This window comes from Archocentrus centrarchus, chromosome 14 (assembly GCF_007364275.1).
Source record: "Archocentrus centrarchus isolate MPI-CPG fArcCen1 chromosome 14, fArcCen1, whole genome shotgun sequence".
Taxonomy (NCBI): domain Eukaryota; kingdom Metazoa; phylum Chordata; class Actinopteri; order Cichliformes; family Cichlidae; genus Archocentrus; species Archocentrus centrarchus.
This window is the reverse complement of record NC_044359.1, coordinates 16,184,250-16,206,165: the sequence shown is the minus strand read 5'-3', so window position 1 is coordinate 16,206,165 and position 21,916 is coordinate 16,184,250. Positions and strand designations below refer to the sequence as shown.

Here is a 21,916-nt window from a genome sequence, read left to right as displayed (position 1 = left end):
GCCCGTCAAACTGTTGCCATTTTAGAAGCTCAATATGTTGCAATTTGTGGACAGTCAGTGACAAAGAGTTATTAGTCCCCCTATGAAAATGTAGTTTTTTTAAAGTATTTCCCAAGCTCTGTTAAACAGAGCAAGAAAGCTTTTTTTTCAAGCATTCTAGTTTTATTTTGGATGCTTACATTATTTTGCTTTGCACACAGAAACAAAATTATTTCACAAAAACTGTGAAAATGCTAACAGTCAGTTGTGTATCCTTTTTGTTGGATAGCAGCTTGCATTCATTTATTGTAGTTTTCAACAAGACTCACACGCGTCTCAGAACAATCTCAACACATTCTTCTCTGGCAAATCTCTCAAGCCCCTCCAGATTTGTCGGTCTTCTGGCATGGACCTTGGTCTTCAGTTCACCTCGAAGATTTTCAATGGGGTTCAATGTTCACGTTGGTCTTCTGGAGGTAGTTCTTCACCGGGAGCAAAGTATATTTTGGGTCACTGTCGTGTTGGAAGAAAAACATAAGCAGCATCTCTGTGGTCAAAGAGCTCTAGTTTCGCCTCAACTGACCAAAGGATGAGGTTCCAGTATGCATAATCTTTCTCCAGTCTGTCCCTAGAGTTCTTCAGTCTTCTTGTCCAGTGTTCTAGTGATTGTCTTCTTTGAGACTAATTCCCAACTTGGCTAAGTAATTTACCAGTGTCTTGGCAGTTGTTCTGGGTTCTACAGACAAATCTCTCACTAGTTTTGTCTTTGACATCTTTTGCTTACTTGTTCTGTACTGTGTGGCTCTCTTTGAACATCTTGATGACACCTCTCACTCCAGTTCTTGACATTTGGAAATGTTGTGATAACTTTGTATACCCATCTCATTCTCAGCAATTCTTTTTCTCAAGTCTCAACTGATTTATTTTATTTTTGGCATCATGTTTTCTCAAGTGACAGCTCGAACCCTTGTAGAGGTTTTTATTCTGTGTGTAAATTGGAAGATAACCCTCAGTTAACTTGATCTTAAAAGCTCTGAACATTACAAAGGTAAATCATTGCACAGCAGTGGTTTGTGCTATGGCTCAATAAAAAGGTCGGTTTTTCATATTGATAATACTGACACTGCTATTTTTTTCTGAAATAATTCTGTTATTGTGTCCAAATAAAAATAATTTATGCTTCTAAAGAAAACTAGTATGGTTAAAAATGCTATGTTGAAAAATCCTTTATTAAAAAAAAAGCACTTTAAAAAATTTTTTTAAATTTATTAAAAATTTTGACAATTTCATAGGGGGGCTACTAATTTTGTCCTCCTCTGTAATAGTGAAGTTAGTGGTGAATAATGGAAAAATGGATCAAAGGAATGTCTGAACTATAATTTCAAGAGTGCAGACAAATATTTTCATCTCAGGCTGTAACTGCTAAGTGTAAAAATCTTTGCTGTACAATCCTTCTGAGCAGTACTTCTTATACTACATCTTTTTGACTGCTCCTGATGATACTCCTTCAGAATTAAACTGAAGCCAAGTTCTGACTCTGCACTTTTAAGCCGTGGCACACATGGAGCTGCATCCTCAGATCCGCACGCAGCTCTCTCCCTCTTCCACGGGCCCATCGATTTACCTGACACTAACACTAATTAAGTGGGGTTTTTTTCACTACTTCTATGTGGCTTTTGTTTACTTACACATTCATTTTCATTAAATGTTATTTTCTTTTAAGCAATAATTGAGAGTAACTAGAAATAACTGAGAAAAAGATCAAATTTGTCCCACAATTGACCTTACTTAAATTTTGCCTCACTTTGAACATGATTGCTCTTTTTCTGTACTGAAAGCACAAAAATGATTATATACCCTGTGAACAACTTAATGTCATTTAAAGACAGCCTTTCCCATGGCGAGAAGGCATTTAAGGCTAGTTTCTCTTTGTGTAGCTCTCCATGGTACTACTGTGTACATGATACCGAAATAGCTGATGTTATTTTTTTAAGGTCAGATCAGAAAAAGTATGAAAGACCTTCAGAAAGCCTAGAGAACAATTGCTCAAGACCACTTTAAAAAATTACAAGAAAGTCTGGTTCCTTGGAAGCAACATATAAAGAAATAGGGGTGACTCAAGCCTTTGGCACAGTACTGTAGGTGATAATTCTCTCCATGTTCACTTGAAAGACTTCTGTAACATTAATATAATCGATTTCATAATGTCATTTTTCATTTTAAAATTATTCACCATAGCCTCTGTAGTAAAAAAATGCTAACAAACAGCTCACAAATGCAGCCATGTGGCACCCAATATAGCCACTGAACCATTATGGCAAAGAACAACTTATTATCACCAGAGCAGGCATTTCAAACAGCCTAGAAACCTCCTTGCAATATCCCAGTAATCACATACTGTAGGACATCAATTCAACCATATAATACTTATAAAAATTCCTTGCTATTATGCAAGACAATGTCACCAACATACACAACCACAACACTGTAAAAAAAAAAAAAAACCTGGGCTAGCAAAGCTAAAGTAACAACCTGCTGCAAAAATAGCAACAACAACCTAGAGAGACACGTGTCCAAACAGCGAGAACATACTGAGCAGCAAAACAACTGCGACCCTGAGCACATTACACAAATTAATTATATACATCAAGTTTCCAGTTTATCTCATGCACGCAGTAAACTTGAATGACAGCTCTGATTAGGAAAGAGGTGTGTGTTTCTGTATGTTTGACTGTGCTAATTTATTTTTTCACAGCAGTCCAATTTTCTGCTGTATATTATCAGTGATTTAACTGAACTAATTCCATGCTACATTATGAAGGCAGTGAAAGGAAGAGGGAGGCATGAAGATAAAAGCACAGCCAGAAAAATGGATGAGGAATGGGACTTTTTCTGTATAGGGAAATGTTAGAATGACATCTAGATATCATTGTGCAGGGATACAGAGGAAAGGGGAGGAAAGCAAAGGTTGGAAAGGAGAAGAGGAAAATGAGAAGAGGAGAGGAGAGGAGGAACATGCAAAAAGAATATAGACCAACTTCGGGGTAATGAGTGAGGAGCTGGAACAGACATTAGGGCAGTTTTCTTCATTCAATATTGATTTGCTGTGCTTCAGCAATGGTACACAGACCCTCGCTCTTACACACACGCACGCATGAACACACACATATATATATCAAACACTCACTATTTTTTGTCTCTCTCTTATATGCATCCATCACAAGTGGCCCCAGTAGCCCCGAGTAAATGGATATGGTAAAGCACTGCACAAACACAAGCTGATATTTATAGACCATAAAGTGACTATAGTCCCTGACAGACAAGCACACACTGCAAAATATGATTCCAGAAAAGGGTGTTTGGTCACATCATTTTGAACAGGCTCCAAACATCAAAAACTGCATGCAAATATAATCACTGAAATAACAACAAGAATTGTATATTCTGAACAGCCCATTTATAAAAAATGTCAAGTGGCACTAATGTATTTGGAAAGCAATTTAAACGGAAAGATAAATGCCCCGCTGTTTGGTGATGCTATCGTACAAAAGCACTTTGAGGCATCTGCTGTTGTGATTTGGTGCTATATAAATAAAACTGAACTGAATTGAACTGACAGCGCTGTAAACTAGTGTTTTTCCAACCTTTCTCATCTAATGTACCCACATAAATTACCATTCATTCCCTACCTTTAACAACTATCTAGAAGAGGAGGCAGACGGGTGTTATCAGCTGACATTAGCTATTTGCTGATCTATCTGTATAGGCATTTTTAACAGATTTTTTAAAATGAAAATTTCAAGAGTAAAGAAAAGACAGAAGAAATACCCTTCAACCATATTATGACTGTTGACGCTACACAGTTTGTTCACCAGAGAGCGCTCTGCAACATCCCAGTCCACAACATCCATGTTTGGAACACCTCAAACAACAACCAGCTGATCCGAGCAGTCGGCGAGAGCGTGGATAAGTTAACAAATAACTACATGCAGTAAATTTTAGGAAAATCTGTTTATGCTTTGCCAAAAATATTGGTTAACATATCGGGCTATCAGTTTTTAACATTACTAAATATCGACACCGGTCTTAAAAATTCTATGTCAGCCAGGCTCCATCAAGGAGTTTCTCATTTCATGGCACTTAGTGACGAAAATAAAATGCAGTTTCTGTTTTTTACAGCTAATCATTCATGTTACCCATGTCAGTGCCAGTGGTACCTTGGCTGGGAGTCACTGCCCTACATTTCATATTGCCTAAATAAGGTTACAGTTGCTTCCCTTTAGCCTTACATTGTTGCTCCTCTTGTGTCCACAAACGTAAGAAACATTTCCTTGAAAGTCTACTACTATTATTTCTTTAGAACAGGTGACATTCCCTCTGACAAAATAGACCAAGTGTTTAGAAATGCTGTTTGGCTGCACAGTGAGATATTACTGATATACACACTTAGACAAGCCTCCACAAGCAACTGTCAGCTTTGATAAAACATGGTGCACTTTGGGCCAGCTCTGACTTCTTATTGCAAGCTGGCAAAGAGTGAGCTCTGGAGTCTAGACTGCACAAATTGCTTCACTTCTATTAGAAAAGAGTTCCATAAATTGTACCACTGTGCCAAAGGGCGAGCGTCGAGCCAAACTTAGTAAGTTTGTAATGGCACTGGGTGTATACATGTGCGCAACAGGTTAGGTTGTGTGCCTTTTGTAATGGTTGTGTGTCAAGTGTTTTGGAAATTTTTCTGTGGTGTGGTATAATATTTTAGGACAGCAAACATATCCAACACACATTATTGTGCAGTTTGTACGCATCTTATTTTTAGTGTGATAGTTATATGTCTAATCCCTCAGGGCTCTTACTGTCATAATGAAAAAAGTGTATGCTTATGTTCTCACTGGAAAGAGTGATTAACCTTTCAGTCCTTTACTGTCTGCTTTGTGCAAACACACAAGACAACAGCTGATTTATGTAGTGGGGCTAAAATGAATAAACAGCTGTGTGATTGCTCTCTTTACATTCCTCACACACGTATCAGCCAAACGGCCTTTTGAAGGTGAGAGAGAACAGAACTCTAAAACCTGCCCTTCTTTAGACACATTTAAAAGACAACTAAAGAGCAACTGGGCCAAATCAAACCAGTGCAAAGCCTTATTTGATGAATAATGATGAGCACTGAGAGGGAAAAACATGCTAAGATAACCAAAAATCAAGTGAAATGTTTCCTCAAATGAACACAAATGTAAACACTAAATGAATTATCAAACATCAATGTCAAACATATGCTAGCTACACTTTGTGTGTGCCTACCTGTGGAGATCCATCTGAGCCATGGTCCTTGGTCTTTCTAGCAAGCCTTTTCTTCTTCTTGTGAAGTGGTTTGGACTCCAGGATCATTTCCTCCAGCTCAAATGTGGGGTCACAGTTTAGTCTCCGCCTCTATAGTGACATAATCAAATAAAGATACACATTTAATCAAAGGGAAGAGGAAAAGGGTGTAGGCAGAAGTGGCTACGAGGTGTTATATAAATGTTTACAAAAAGCAAATGGTAATGCATCTTTCTGTGTTGGAAATAGAAACAGAATGAGAAACATTTTGGATTTTGTACCACCAAATGTCTTGTACCACTAAATATCTGACACCTCCATTACAGTGATTATACATTAATGTAATTTGACATGTTCAACAATGGTTTCGAACACCGTAAAATGTGATACACAAATTGCAGCAAGCCAACAACAATAAAAAAGGCCGAGTGCTATAAAGTTAGGAAACAAAACATAAGGGCTGAGTTTCCCCTCATTAAAGACTGTGCATGTGCCTATAATTAAACACAAAGACACTGTCAATTCCCCATTGATCCTCTGTGCCTTTCCTCTGCTGTGGTAGCCTGACCACTGGGGATACCAGCTGCTCTGCTGTGCTATAGACTGAAACTAGATAAAGTCATTTAGTTGACTATTTACTCCTAACAGTCATTATTCTCCATTTATTCAGATTTTGCACAAAGAAGTGACAGTTACTATCACCTTTTAGGAGACTTTTTTTAGTTACTTAATGATTGATGTGTTTCAGTTTCTTTTTTCTGAAGGTTCTTCTATGAGACTGTCAAATTTACTTTGCACTTTGATTGTAGATTCTCATTTACACCCTTCAGTCACCAGCTGGTTGCAGTAAATCAGTGCAACCTTTGTAAGAACCTGACATTACAGAAGATAGCACATCAGCTTGCCAGAAAAGCAGCTTGGCATCCTGTCTAATGACATTATTACATCTATCCAACTTGCCATAATGACCCATTGACTATTTAGCTGCTGTTAGACATATGGCTGCCTTTGTGTTACGCTGCATCTGCCCAGTCTGCCTGGATGTCTACATGCAGTAGTTGATCCAGCTCAGCCCAGCAGGGGGCAGTGTTTATAGACTGGTCAGAAAACATTTGCTGAACAGTGGCTACATCTTCATCTTTCAATACCAACATCCTGCTGCTTTAGGGTAAATACCGGTATGGAAATAAATGTGGGAAAGCAGTGGAAGGAGGACTGCTGTCAGGAACAGATGGTGTTTTTATTCTGAGATGTTAAAGAACAAACTCATGCTATCATACTCTACCAAACTGTAAGGTAATTTAACTTCCATGGATGGCTTATTTACAGCACGGTATGTCTGTTTGTTTATTCCTTCAAATTAAAATAATGTTTAATGTTCTTTAGTTAGCTACATAATCCAGAACGGAAATAAAACATTCAGATGTGAGCATTTTGCTGTGTACCACACTGTCACAGTGCTGAGCTTATTTCTAGCACTCACATTTGGAATAAAACCTGGAGGGACCTGCTTGCTGAGCACAGCATCCCAGTTGACGTCTGACATGTAGTCCAGATCCTGTAGCTCTGCTAGACAGGAAATGCGCTTCTGGACATCTGTGCACAGCAACTGAAGGTGACAAAGGGATTAGAGTAAGAACAATTGTCCACGGGGAGGCATGGCTGAAAAGTTAGGAACAGAGTCCCACTGAGACGTGAGCACATGTTTGCCTTAAGGATGTGTCTGAGAATGAGGATACAGGGACAAAGGGGGTCGCAGAGGTCCTCGAGAAGGGACATGAGGAGGTAGCTTGAGAGAGAGTGAAAGAGGGAGGAGACAAAAGGAGGAGGAAAAAATGAAACCCACAGAAAGCTACTGGGGATGGGATAACACAGTGGGCTTTGAAGGATCAAAGATGAAGGACAAATTCACTGGGCACAAAATTCTTCCCTTATATTCTCACATTCTTTACATCTCTCTCCTCTCTCTCTCCTGCTCACTCCCTCATACACATATACACATGCAACCAGAATGCCAATGAGCTTCGAGGAGTCTGAGCACGAAGCAATGCAACAGTTTGACTGCAGTGGATCGCTGCCAAGATAAAACCCAAGTCCTACAACAGCAGTGAATCTTTTAGCGTTGCAACAAGACAAACACACTTTTGACAGCTGAATGACTAATTACATGAAATTCAAACAATAACATGCAAGCTATTCTAATTGGTATTTATAGTATTTATTCACATACACAGAGGTATATGCTTCTCTGTGTCTGTTTCTCTGTGTCTCTATATCGTTGGTTTTAGCAGCTTTTCAAATTGTACCTTAGATTTATGCACGTAAGTGACGCCTAGCAGTCAACACTGTCATTTGTCTACAACACAAATTTCAGTTTTTGAATACTGATTGTAGTCGATTGGAATTCTAAACCCGCACTGTATGCAAGTAAGACTGCAACAATGAAAGTGACCCCCCACCCCAATTAAGATTCTCCAGCCTCAGTGTGCTGGTGTCAGATATGGATAATAGTCTTCCCAGAGGAGATAAAGATTTCCAACACTGGAGAAAAATTCAACGTGCCACAAGTCATACAAAGCAGCAAAGACACCCAATGGTTAATAAGGATACCGGGAGAAACAAAGGAATAAATAGTATAATGCATAATTTTTAAACCTGTATTTATATTGCTGTTTCTTATCCATTTGCTACTAACTTACCTTTCTGAGAAGAGACTTCATCTCCAAAGACCAGGCTGTTGGGTAACTTGGGTGGATCTTGTGAAAGGTTTGAAGGATCTCATTGGCTGGTGTGCTGGATTTCATCACATATGGTCTCTGAAATAAGGAAAGTAGAGCAGAGGATGGGTGAGGAGATAAGGTGTTACTGGCAAACTGAGACCTTTTCACACATGCACTCCTTTCCAGTCAGTGGGAATGACAACTACCGGCCGCTAGGGAAAAATGTGTATTCCCTAACTGGTTCGCAAAAACCTCCTTGTGATCGCTTTGGTCGCACAGATTGCTGCAGTCACCTGTAGCTTGCATAAACTATGAAAAGTGCAACAAAAACTGGAAACAGAGATCGTCTGCATTCAAAGCAAAAGTTCCACCTTTTTAAATATGTTGGCTCTGAGGCACAACTTTTACAGCTTTTACTTTGAAGGCGAAGGTTTTTCGTTTCCAGTTTATGTCGCATTTTCAGGTTTTACTACTGCTCAGCTAGTAGCTAGAGCGTTTGCAAACAAGTTGCCATTTTCCATGTAAACTGCAGGCGACCACAGCAATGTGCTAGTGACCAAAGCAATCCCACTGAATTTACCTAGTGACAGCAAGAACCACTCATCAGTCATTTGGGTAGCACATACAGTATTGTTCCTCACAACTGGTGGGCAACTATAAAGCAGTGTGCACATTAAATCATGGAAGAAACCTCTATAGATACACTTTAGGGATCCAGAATGACACAAAACAAGATGAAGCTGGATCAGACTAACTAAAGGCACGCACAGTTTTTTTTAACCAACACTCTGCTGAAGAACTTTGATATAACTGAAAAAACTGAGGCTGGAGGAAAAAGGCTAAGTAACTGTGACTGATTCAGCAGTCTCAGCAGAAGCTGAGTTACTTTGCCTGTACATTCAACCAGTGGTTCAACCCAGGGGGAAAAGTAAAGATTGAATTTAATGAGAAGTGTTAGGGGGTTTAAGGGAGAGAATGGAAGTTGAAAAGATAACCTGGAGGTGGATTACAGTGAGCTGGATCTCCAAACAGGCAAAGAGTTTGTCACATCCAACAGACCAGTTTTTAACACCCAGAAACTGACTTTTGCTTTATGGATGTTGTAAGAATGTGTCAGTCAAAAAAAAAAGTGCTAAAACCCAAAGGAGACAGGTGAGGTGAAATTGTATTGGCTTGGTGAAGATGAAAGTACAGAACTGAAGTTAGTCTGTCGCTTTATGCCATTTCTCAGTATTAATGTTCTGCTGAATAAATGAAGGGGTTTAAAAAGCACAGCTTTGTGGGATGATGAAGGCAGCATGAAGATGTAGCTCTGAGGTCAGATAAAGGACAAAAAAATCAGAAGAGGTAATGGGGGGAGGGGGGTTAATGGGTTGAAAGAAGATAATTCAGCCAGAGTGAACATGTAGCTCGAAGGTCAGAAGGAGGACAGAATGCCTTTTTTGAAAGCAGAGTGGAAAGTGATTGTTATGGAAATATTGTGAGAACAGATGTTCCTCGTGCAGAAATAATCTTCCAGAGGACTCAAATATAACGTATAAAATATAGACACGTTTATCATGGAAACACTTTATATCAAGAAGAAGAGATAGAAGCACATGTGTTGCAGCTGGTATGATCATCCAGTTCTGAAGTTTATCCTTCCACAAGGTGTTTTCTCATCCCCCCTCCTATTTCAGTGCTCCAGATAAGAGTACAGTGAGTTTCTTCAGTATTGAGAAGCAGCCAGACTGCCCTTGAATCCTCTAAAGAGGCAGAACTGATGACACCAAACAGAAGATGGTCGGGTCATAGTGCTCTAAAAAGGCTCCGTCATACCTGACCTTTTCAAGCCTCCTGGGAGTAGAGACCTCACCAAAAGAGGTGTCAACTACCAAAAAAAAAAAAAGTGATGAGGTAAGATAACTTTGAACAGTTAAAGGTAGGTGGGTGAGAGGAGACTGCACTGAAATGTTAAGAGAAAACTTCAGGAAAAGTTTGTGAGACTTCCAGATAAGTTTCAAGGACTTAGCATCCTTGTCAGTACAGATGGAGGTTACAGTAGTTTGTGTAATCCTCCTAAATTATGACATGATGCTGTGCAGCTGCAGTCCGAGTCCACAGCAAACACGCTGCTTTGAGCTCTAAGACTCAGTCTAATGGAGTAGGAAGACTGAGGAAAAAACAATATGTTCTGTATTTACTTCCATGACATCAGAACTAAACTCTCCAGATGGGAACTGCACGAAATAAATAAATATTATTTAAAAAAAAATCAATTCCAATTATACGGCTCTCAGAATAACTCAGATTCTATTTTCTCGCTCTCCTGCAGCGATTCGTCTCACACCATGACTAAACAATTAAACATCTTTTCCAATAAGGTCAACTTAAACGTAAAATTCAATTAGAACTCCATCTTCCTTTTGTTTTGCAGAGGCTGTCTAAACTACTTACAGGGTTTTTCTAGCCTTTGCATTATTGAGCACAGTTAAGTGTGTCAGAAGCAACCTGTGATGTAGACATTGTGCTGGGACTCTGTATGCTTCTAAATTACCTGTCCTCTTAGTAGCTCATAGGCCGTAATCCCCAATGACCACCAGTCAACAGAGAAGGAGTAGCCAGGGTGGGACCCCTCAAAGGACTGAAAAAGCTCAGGTGCTGATGGGCAAAAAAAAACCAACATAAATAATACATTATAGCATCTTATAACATCTTATGTTATTAAAATTTTTGATTCCCCTCTCTTGGACTATTTTGAGTTGATTTTAACTATAGGCCCTTTCAAACATGAAATAGGGGGAAACTGGTGCTGCTGTAACATTTTCCTTTTGAACTCAGAGACTACTTGAAATACACTTGTCATCTTTTGGTCAAAGGAACATATATATGTGCACTAACTAAAAGTACAGCTGATATATTTTTACTGACAAGGAAAAGACTTGAATATTTATTTCAGTGCAATCAGTCAGAGTGATCAGAGAGTTGTAAGAGTAGATGGGGGCAACAGTAACAAAAAAAAATCATACTAACCTACTACATTTCAAAGAGAAGTGATCTTCAATGTAATCAGATTAGTTTAGTGGTATCTAATAACTTAAAAAAAGGAAATGCAAAAACATGTTTAGCCTATGTACTTTCAAATTTGTCGGTATGGCAGGCTATGTATTCGAGGCAAAAATCTTTTTCTGTTTTTCCCAGAGAAATTGGCAGCTATTCTAGTGGCAACTAAATTTAAATATTTTGAGTTCAAAGTACATTTTACTCAAATACAGTCATGAGCTCATGAGCAAAGAATAGTTTCAATGTTACTATATTACATATAGACATCAGATGTTAACAGATTACGCACTGATTATAAGGCACACTGCCGATTTTTGAGAAAATGTAAGCATTTTAAGTGCGCCTTATAGTCCGAAAAATACGGTAAAAAAGAAATCTTAACAAGTATTGCAATGAGATCACGTAGAAAATGTAGTCATACATGTGTTTAAAATCAACAGTAGCAAAATGTATTACATTAATATTTTACGCATGTGATACGCGATATATATATATATATATATATATATATATATATATATATATATATATATATATATATATATATATATATATATATATATATATATACATATATATATATACATATATATATACATATACATATATATATATATATATATATATATATGCGCTATTATTTTGACAAATATGAAATACTCAGTTTTATACAAAAATATGCATTTTCATTTTTAAATGCCATTTTAAATGTTGATTTATTGAAATATGTTGATTTTCTTTTGTTTCTTTTGTTTCTTTTTTGTGCTTATGAATTTTCTCATTAGCTTTATTGCTTATTACACTGGACATTTTGGATCTTACAGATACAGAGTATCTTCTACCCTGAATGTTTACATAAAAATTAAGTGTTATTCAGTAACAGTAACATAAGTCACATTACTAGACCTGAAAAATTTTGCATGAGTGTATCCCTTATTGCACAGAAGAGATGAAACCAATATTTTTTAAGGTTAAGTGATGGAAAACATCAATTTCATACTTTTTCCCAGGGGTAAAACAATAATTGTTGGCATCATCTTTGGAATATATTGCATCAGATCATCTCTGTAATGAATAACAGGTTAAGAAAAACACAAGCAATTAAATAAAATTGTTTTTTTCTCCCCCGTGGAAGTGAATCATCTAATCATCTATGATTTTAAATAGTACAAAAAAAAAAAAAAAAAAAAACCTCTGTGACTCATCTCTTACCCTTTCCTCTGCAAATCTTTATCTATACGACAACCAAGACTGTGAGGAACTTATACTGAGAAACACGCGTGCTCATATAAACCCTCCACCTTTCCTTTAGGTTTGCTCTGCCTTCCTGCTGAAAAGGAAAAAGTGCAGCTTATCTACTGAAGGCTCTTAAAAGGGTGGAGGGTGCGTTTCTTTTCCCCAGAGCAGCCATGAATTATCTATTATACCACAGAGTATTCGCCTGAAATCTGGTCGCACATTGTTGCAAGATCATTCTATAACCTGAATGCACAATTTATCAGGGAAAAAAGAAAAAAAAGCACACAAACCACACCCCTTTTGAGTGCACACAAACACATGGTCATCATTCATACGGCCCTTTGCAGCTGAATCCACTTAAGTCTGATTTAGGAGTTATGATAAGGACTAACTTGAAGATATCCTGACAACTAGGACTTTTATTTATTCAGTTGTGTGCCCATCAATCCATCATTCATCTCTTTATCATTTTTATTTAAATGTCAGTCCTAAATAAATCTATTTTTATTTTTAATTTGCCCAAGGCAGTGTTTTTTGTTATCTTTAAAACTAACACCTGAATCTCAAAGCTGACCCTGGAACAGCATTTGCTCAATTCTCTTTCTAACTGTAAATTCCAACTACCTTTCAAACATTAAAGATGAATTGTGTTGATTTCTTAAAGTTAAAGGTCTTGGTTTCAAACTGTTTCCTGGAATAGCTTCTTCATATCAAAATTTCATTTTCTTACCCATGTATGGTTTGGTTCCAGCAATGGATGTTGCTTTGAGGTCGTCTTTTACGATGGCTGCGATGTTGAAGTCTGTTAGATGGACGTGCCCTAAAGAACAGAGAGATTATGTTACCGCAAATGACAGCTGAATGTTGCCTGTGTGTACGCCATACTAACTGAGGGAGAGTGCAAGAGTTTTTGCCACAGAGTGATTGTTTACATGGGTACCTGATAACCTGCAAATGCACAAAGATCACACACGAGCTACTGATATAGGATTTTTAAAAATAAAAAAAAAAGAAGTGTCAGAATTCCTGTTTAAAATGTATTTTTCTTTCGTGGATATATCCCACAGCTTTCCCCCTGCAATACGCTGTAATTTCTTCACACTTCTGTGTTCTTTGCAGTCTGAAATGTTTTCAGATATTGGTTTGTGAATATTCTAAAGCGCAGGGAAGAATATTTGGTATCCTGTCATTATCAAAGGATCTCTGTTAATGAGGTCAGATAACTGTGACAGATAGGTAGCAGAGCTTAAATATCAGTTGACACTCAAATGATACTTCAGTATGAATAGGGCTTTATTGTTTTTCTTTGTATTTTCCTGTGGGTAGTGCAGTAGTTAGCACTGTCACCTCCCAGAAAGACGGTTCCTGGCCTGAAGCTCCTGGTTGTGGATGTGGCTTTTCTGTGTGGCTGCATGTTAGGCAAAGTGGTGGCCCTAATTTGGCTGTGAGTATGAATTTGAGAGTGTGTGTGGTTGTCTGCGTTAACCCTGTGATGGACAGGCAAACTATTCAGGGTGTACCACACCTCTCACCCTAGGACAGCTAGGAAAGGGTCCAGGACCTCTGCAACCCTAAAATGGATCCACAGTTAGAAATTAGATAGATGGATGCATGCATTGTTCTGCCTGTATCATATAGTTATTGCCTTCTGTTTTCATCTCTTTTTGCCTTACAGAAGACAGATTTAGGACAGGAGAATTAGACTGCAGGAGTGGGAAGGGAAAAGACAGCTGTCCTCAAAATGTTGGGCTGCTAAGACAAAATTATCTAGAACTAAAAACCGATGTTTTGAATAGACTCATTCTGAGACCAGTTCAAAACAGCTTTATTGAGAACAGGGATTTTCCATTGCTTCGTCAATTCAAATGTCTTTGGTTGAGTCGACTTTAAGGATGAGAACAGTCTCTGAGGACCAGTAGCAGATGCTTTTAGACTAATGGGTTTGCCACGGTATTATTAATTGTTAATTTCTCAAGACTGAAGATTCATTTTAGTAATTATTATGCTGTACAGGGCTGTAAAAAAAATTGCAGAATAGTCCCTTTTTGCTACTAACAAAAAAGCAAAAAAATGACAAATGAATAATAATTCTAAAAATAAAGATATTATTAGTGGTGAAATGTGGAGTATGAATTCAGCTTAGTCTCACAGCCTGAAGAAGGAAACCACTGATACGGTGTGGAACAGTAGCGGGAATTTCTCGATCAGTTGGAAGAACGGTGGCCGCATGGCGACCAGGCTGCGGCTGAGGTGGATACATTCTTTTAGTATCCTCTGGGTTTTCTGCAGACACCTCACCTTGAGCCATGCACCGGTTTGTGAGTTCAGATGCTTCCTACTGCTCCTCCTGTAGAAGCTACCAATAACTTGGCCAAGGACTTTAGCTTCTTAGGTGTTAAGTATAGTCTTTTCTGAACTTTCTTTAAGTCCTCTGTGAAATACAGATAACCAAGAACCTTGAAGTGTTCAGCTACTCCACCACACATCTATTAATAGAGGTGTGTGTATTTGTATTTGTATATCTACTCTTTTTTTTTTCTGAAATCAACAATCTATTTTTGGTCATGTTAAGGAGGATTTTAATGCATTGCTCTTGGAACATCACAACACTCAGGCATCTGTGGAATACTTAACGGTTGCAGTGAACGGATTTAATATAGTAGAGGCGCTTGACTCGTGGGCTCCATTATGAGTTAAGCTTAAGTGGATCCCTGGGTGATTCTTTTATTTTAAAGTACCATTCCCACTGTCCCTGCTTGTGAGTGTTTAAGTGGCCACTGAACAATGGTTCGGCAGGACGCCTGGTGGCTTAGTTATCTAACGTGTTTTATGGGATTACCACCACAACTGTCAAGCTTTGCTTAGGTTGTGTCCTGCTGCTGTATATCCCCTCTATTTTTAGCATGTCTTTCATTACCAGTACCTCACAACATGTACCCAAATCAATTTCTTAGGTCTATTTTTGTAGCCCCAGTTATGTTACTCCAGGGCCATACAGCATAAAGCTGGAACTTTTGCCAAAAAGTGACATCATCCAGCAAAATGTGCACTGGCCAATGAAATGCAAGCAACCAGACATTTCCTCACCAGTTACTGTTTTCAGTTTCAATGCATTTCTTTCTTTTTAACACAGCTATCTAGAACCTCAACTAATTCAGCACTGGTACCTCATTTCAGTATTTTATTATTATTAATATTACACTGAAAGCATTTAAGCGAAAAAGGTTTTTTTCTGCATCAGAAATATTTGCAGTTATAATCTTTTTGATCTGTGAACTGTTGCTGAGGTAATGCCAAAAACAGGAACATGGATTGAAGTCTGCTGAAATAAGCTATTCCAGGCTTTGCTCGGCCAGTGCAGTTATCTAGCTAATGTAGCAATCTTTCTTTGTGACATAGGTATTGGGTTGTCTCAAATGAAGTGTGCAAAAACTATAAGCAGGTGACACCTTTTCTATGCTTAAATGCTATTGTGGAATCAGATTTATGCAACATAATAGCACAATGAACAAGAGGCACTTGAGCTGTTAGATCAATAATGATGAAATAACCTGACCTTAAAACTTTAAGCATTTGCAGTTATTTTGACAAAATTGTCAATTAATTTAATGAATCCATTATTTAGCCAATATTTATTACCTCCGCCAAGGAGGTTATGTTTTCGGTTGCGTTGGTTTGTTTGTCTGTCTGTCTGTCTGTTTGTTTGTCAGCAGGATTACTCCAAAAGTTATGAACAGATTTCAATGAAATTTTGTGGAGTGGTTGGAAATGACATGAGGAAGAAGTGATTACATTTTGGCGGTGATCTGGATCACGATCTGGATCCAGGAATTTTTTTAAGGATTCTTCACTATTGCGGGATAGGGGGTTATTGTTGTCTGGGAAAGATGAAAGATTATTTCACAGTATTTAGATAAACGTATTACGGCGTCAGTGACCCTATGGCCTTGGCGGAGGTTTGCGCTCTCTGAGTGCTTCTAGTTTTCTATGGAAACATGCTTTGCCTTCACTCAGCACATGCAGAGACTGGCAAAGTAGCCAAAAGCACACTAATTATAAATTTTGCTCATTAAGGTAAAAACCAGTTCTCGCCAGGTTGAAGCACTGTGATATTTTTATGAAGGCGTTGTGCTATTAAAGTTGACACAGACTAGGGAAGGTGTGTAATTCTCTTGCTTAAATGTATTAGCTAGAAAACTGCCTGCTTTCTCTAAAGCAGAAAGATCCCATACCACCTTTTATGAGCCCGATGAGAGCTGAGGTGGCACACATATGCAGAGGTAATTAGTATTGGAGAAGAGACCCACGGTTTCAGTCACGATATTCTTTTAATGAACTGCGTGTCTGTTTCTGTAGGAAACACGCATACAAGCTCACAGTGGATAAAATAGACCTGTTCCTCCCAGAGCTTCTCTCGGCATCCTAAGTGCTATGCTGTTTAACGAAGCAACATCACATGTGCATGAGTAAATTGTTTTTCTCTATATGAAGCAGCTCCCAGAGGGATACAGGAGCACAGGTCAATTCCAGCTTTCAAAATGCAGAAGCAAACAGCTTGTTACCCCCCCGTGACACCTCATGCTGTTTTAGACTTCAGTGAGGAGGTAAACCAAAGGTCTGTGCAGGAAAAAAAACCCAAAAAAACAAAACAAAACGAGAGTGTGGGCAGAATGCATGACGAGGAGAGAAGTGCTTACTGAGTTTTAAAGGACACACGCGTACAGACAGGAACCACAAGTGAACGTCTGTTGTCCCGTGGAAATTAGGCAGTAGCTGACAAAGCTGCCTTTTTTTCTTTCCCCTCGCTCAGTTGCTCTCTCTCTCTTTCTCTCTCCGCTTTTCTCTTTTATCTCTTTTCTTCCTGCATGCGTCTCCGTCTATGTCTTTTCTGTTTTTCCTCCTTTGATAAATCTTTCCAGAAATGTTTGTTCATCACTTTCCTCCTTTTTGTCGTATCCTCGCCTCACTCTTTTTTTTTTCTCTGTCTTTCTTTGTCCGCTTGTTGTGACAGCAGGGCTGCCATCCCACATATCCCCTTGGCTCTCTTGAGCAGCTGCCCCGTGCCCTCTGAAAACATTACGGGTGTTCTACTATGCTACTGTATATGAGTAGAATGGACACTTTGATGTCAGGCTGGTTTTCAAACCAAGGGAAATAATTCTCCACTGTAGTTTGCTAACTAGTTATCCACTGATTTAAATATCAGCAGTGCACTGGTAGACACACTTTGCTGTAATGATAACAAACTGACAAACAGTGGTTTTACAAGAGCAGACAAACACCATAAGTGCTGTCCCTGTTAAGTCACATTTAAAGCCATTATTGCATCTAGAGCCACGTAACAGGCAGTCATCAGCTAACACATACGGTGAAACAGAGAGCAGAGGAATACAGGAGAGAAACTAGCATGACCTTTTATGGCAGCAAAATACAGGAGAGACTCATGAAATAAAACAAATGCTAATTAATTAGGTAAATAAAAGAATTAATAATGTCGTGTTTTATTTAATAGCAAATAAAATGCTCAGAAAAATAACACAGTGTAACACAAAGTCTGTTAAACTTCAGGGATATGAATCTGTCCAGTTACGGAGCATAAACTATTTTGAATATATTTCAGCTGCTTTGGAGCAAATGAAAGTGACAATATGTGCAGTAGAGAGGCAACAAGACAACTCCCAAAATGCGAATGGTTTTGCAAGTGGTGGCCACAGACCACGGCTCTCTCCTTAACCCTCCTGACTTATTTTTCTCTACTTTTGCTTTTTGCTTGTGTCCTTGTCACTAATGGTACCATGAAAAGGCACCTGCAGCCCATTCAGGTTGCAAAGGTAGTCCAGCTCCTCCAGGATGGCACATCCTTCACAGGAAGGTTTGTTGTGTTTCCCAGTACAGTCTCAAGAGAGTGGAGCAGATATCAAGACAGGGGCTGTTAAACGACGAGAGCTGAAGAAGGTCATCAACCCAGCAGCAGTACCAATATCTGCTCCTCTGTGCAAGGAGGAACAGAAGAAGCACCTGAAAAATGACCTCCAGCAGGCTGCTCATGCCCATGTTTCTGACTAAATTGACTGAAGGTGGCATTAGAGCCTGATGTCCTTTGGTGTGACCTGTTCTCATTGCTCAGCACCATGCAGCTCCACTGGCATTTGCTAAGGATATGCCTCGCCAAAACACCTGGATGAAGTTGCAGGTAGCATAACATTTGCCATGTTGTCTCCAGGCTCTTTCATATCTATCTGTTTTGATATCCCTGAAATTTAACTGACTTTGTGTTATACTATCATGATTGAGTTTTCCCTTAATTTTTTGAGCAGTGTATGAGCCTGTTTTTGCCTTACTTACAAATACCCATTCTCTTCTTCAAAGTGAGGAATATGAAATAATAAAAAAGCATTTACTTATCTTAATTGAGAGCTTACACTAAAACCTATGATGATACTTTATCAATAATTCTATCCCTCTGACACACACACACAGATCTCACTTTCTCTTTCCTCATTTTACATTTGTGCATGTGCGTATGTTTATTTATATTAGACTCAGGGTGACACTAATACTTATGACGAGACTTTATCAATAATTCTGGGTAGGTTTCTCTTTTAGAGCAGAGAGAAGACATGATGAATATAACCTTGTTTTCCACTCTCCTGTTACATCACTCCATTTCATTCCACCCCATAGTTCAGAGAGGAAGAAAAAATTTACATCACCTAAATGTCACAGAACTTCAACCAACTCAGACTGATAGTTTAGACAAAACATAAGATTTCACTTGTGCAGGCCTTCCCTGTTAAGAGGTTTTTTCCTTCTTTGTGCTGCTTTTTGCCGCAAGACCTATCCAGGCAGTGATTGTGAAAGCTGTCTCTGAGCATTGCAGCTACTTTAATCTGTGTAACTGTGATCCCACAGGTCGGAGGTTGGATGAAATCCTTAGTCAGAAGCAGTTAAGTGTTGAATTTCTAATGGTGAGTCAAGTTAGGTCAAATTTCCGTAACACATGGTTAAAAAAATAAAACCAAAAAAAAACAACTTATTTTGGGGGGTGAATTTCATTCAGTGAAATGAATTCATTGAAACTCTAAATAAATAAGGCATCTCACCATGTTCATCCAGCAGTATGTTGTCAGGTTTGATGTCTCTGAAAAGGGACACAGAACAGTAACATTAATATGTGCTTCAGTATTGCAATCTGAATCACGTAGTGTTTGTAAATCACAAATATTACCAATTTCAGTGCAGATCTGCAACACTGTTTGTAGAACAAGCATAACTGAGATTTGCAAACTCTAGCTTCTGAGGGAATAGGTGCAAACTGAAAATTTATAAAGTAAAATAAATGTATGAGAAGAGTAGTTTTATACAATTTGGTTTTAGCCTAAAACTAACATGACACATTTGTATGCTTAATTCTTCTACAAAGGTATTCAGGCATGTCTCTTCATTTCTGCTACATTTTAACTATTTTATGAGACTATTGCTGTGCTGTGACACTGCGTGTCATATAAAACAAGTATGATTATTTGTTAGATATCCAGCTTAAAAATGACTGACAATGGAGATCCAATCAGGAGACGGAAAGTTGGAGAGTTTTGTTCATAAGACACTTAAAGAAGTTGGTTTGGAACACAGCAGAGTCACAGTTATCAGAACATATTAATATTAAAAAATCACATCTCCAACTTCTATCCAAGTGAGGATATCACTTTTACGTTACTGTCGTCATCATTTTAGAGCAGTCACGGGGATTATGTAATAATGTCTTCTTTAAGGTAGTAATCTGTGAAGTCCTAGACTCTGGTTTATTGCGTCATCTACTATGATACGCACACAAAGCTTGCAATTCCCACAGTTCACCTGTGAATAAAACAGTGTGGGTGGTACTCTGATGTCTTATTTGCTGCTGGTGACGTTTGAGTATCTGTAGGTGGCACTGTCATCTCTGCCAGGGAGCTTAGATTACTCATGTTAATTACTTAATTCTTCTTCTATTTATTCTAAACAAGCCACATATCTGCAGTTCTAAAAAAATAAATTAAAAACAACAACAAAAAAAAACGAGCAAGAAAGAATAATCCCGTACTGAAATGCACAGGTCATCAAACGTAGAACCTCACAGGAGGAGAATGCTATTTGAATCATTTCACTTAAGTTAATGACAAAAATGGATATACAATACATCAGGATGAAGCTTTACTTTGTGTGACAAGAACAAATGAATAGAGAAGAGGGAACATCAGGTTAGGCTGTGGGAGTAGCTGAAACATGAGAAGGGGAACAGGTGCTGACTGAGACTCTTCCAAAAGTTACAGCTTCTTCTGGTCATATATTTATTTTTCTCCCATTTCCAACCAGATTCTTTGTTTTTGGGCACATTTTTTATATTCTTTAACACGATATGCACTAGTTACACCTTCCCAGTACTGGACCGGACCCCTGTTTGCCTTCAGAACTGACTTAATTCTTCATGGCATAGATTCAACAAGGTTGGAGTGTGAAGGTTGTAAGGACGTAAATGCAGGAGGTGTGGAGGCAAACAGGGTTTTAACAGAAAATGAGCTGTTTATCTGATAACTGATGGCAGGTACAATGGGAAACTTGAGACCCAAAACAGAACCAAGAACTAGAAAACAAAACACCGGGAAACCTCACTGAACACTGGAAACACAGAAAACATAAGCAGATGATCTGACAAAGGACAGGGGGAGACAACACAAAAGGGTGATTAAGCAAAGTGGAGACAAGTGGGGAAACACACAGCTGAACTACACCACTGACAAAGACCAACAAAGTAAAACAGGAAACACTGAGCATGGAGACAGGAATGCAGACTTAACACAACACACGAAGACAGGCTCACAGAGAAAACAGACGCCTGAATGAACATAACACAGGAGTCAAGGAACAAGAGGAAGGGAACACAGAAGGAGAACTTAACTGAAGTACTAGGAACTGAGAATGTAATTAAGCATACAAACAAGATAACCACAAAGCAAACCAAGAGTCTCAGAAATATTAAATAAACCAAACCACTGAGTCCAAAACTCAGAAACACTGAGCAACAAGCCCAGGAATATGACAAAGGTGCTGGAAACATTCATTAGAGATTTGGTCTGACATTATAGCACATCCATAAGGCAAATCTCCCATTCCAACACATTCCAAAGGTGTCCTATTGGATTGAGATCTGGTGATTGAACGGGCCATTTGAGTACAGTGAACTTACTGTCATGTTCAACAAACCAGTTCGAGATGATTTGAGCTTTGAGACATGGTGATTTATCCTGCCAGAAGCAGCCAAAAATAGATGGGAACACTATGGTCATAAAGGGAAGGACAGCAACAATACTCAGGTAGGCTGTAGTGTATTAAACAATGCTCGACTGGCACTATGGGCCCAAAGAAAATATTTGCTAAGAAAATATTCCCCACACTGTTACATCACCACAACCAATCTGGACTGTTAATACAAGGCATCAACAAGCCACTTCCATCCAGAGAACCGCCACTTGCTGGATATTTTCTTTTTTCAGACCATTCTCTGTAAACACTATAGATGGTTCTGTGGGAAAATCCCAGTAAATCAGCAGTTTCTGAAATACTCAGACCAGGCTGTC

General features: G+C 38.6%; 1 protein-coding gene across 1 annotated transcript in view; it reads right to left on the bottom strand.

Annotated features, from left to right (window-relative positions):
* stk32a (serine/threonine kinase 32A) overlaps window positions 1-21,916 on the bottom strand; it is a 62,901-nt gene that overhangs the window by 8,599 nt on the left and 32,386 nt on the right. The window contains exons 5-10 of the mRNA XM_030746540.1: window positions 19,403-19,440; window positions 13,030-13,119; window positions 10,555-10,658; window positions 7,998-8,114; window positions 6,782-6,907; window positions 5,281-5,409 (exon numbers count right to left, since the gene is read on the bottom strand). Of these exons, the coding sequence (XP_030602400.1) occupies window positions 5,281-5,409; window positions 6,782-6,907; window positions 7,998-8,114; window positions 10,555-10,658; window positions 13,030-13,119; window positions 19,403-19,440 (604 nt within the window). The remainder of the gene's footprint in view (window positions 1-5,280; window positions 5,410-6,781; window positions 6,908-7,997; window positions 8,115-10,554; window positions 10,659-13,029; window positions 13,120-19,402; window positions 19,441-21,916) is intronic.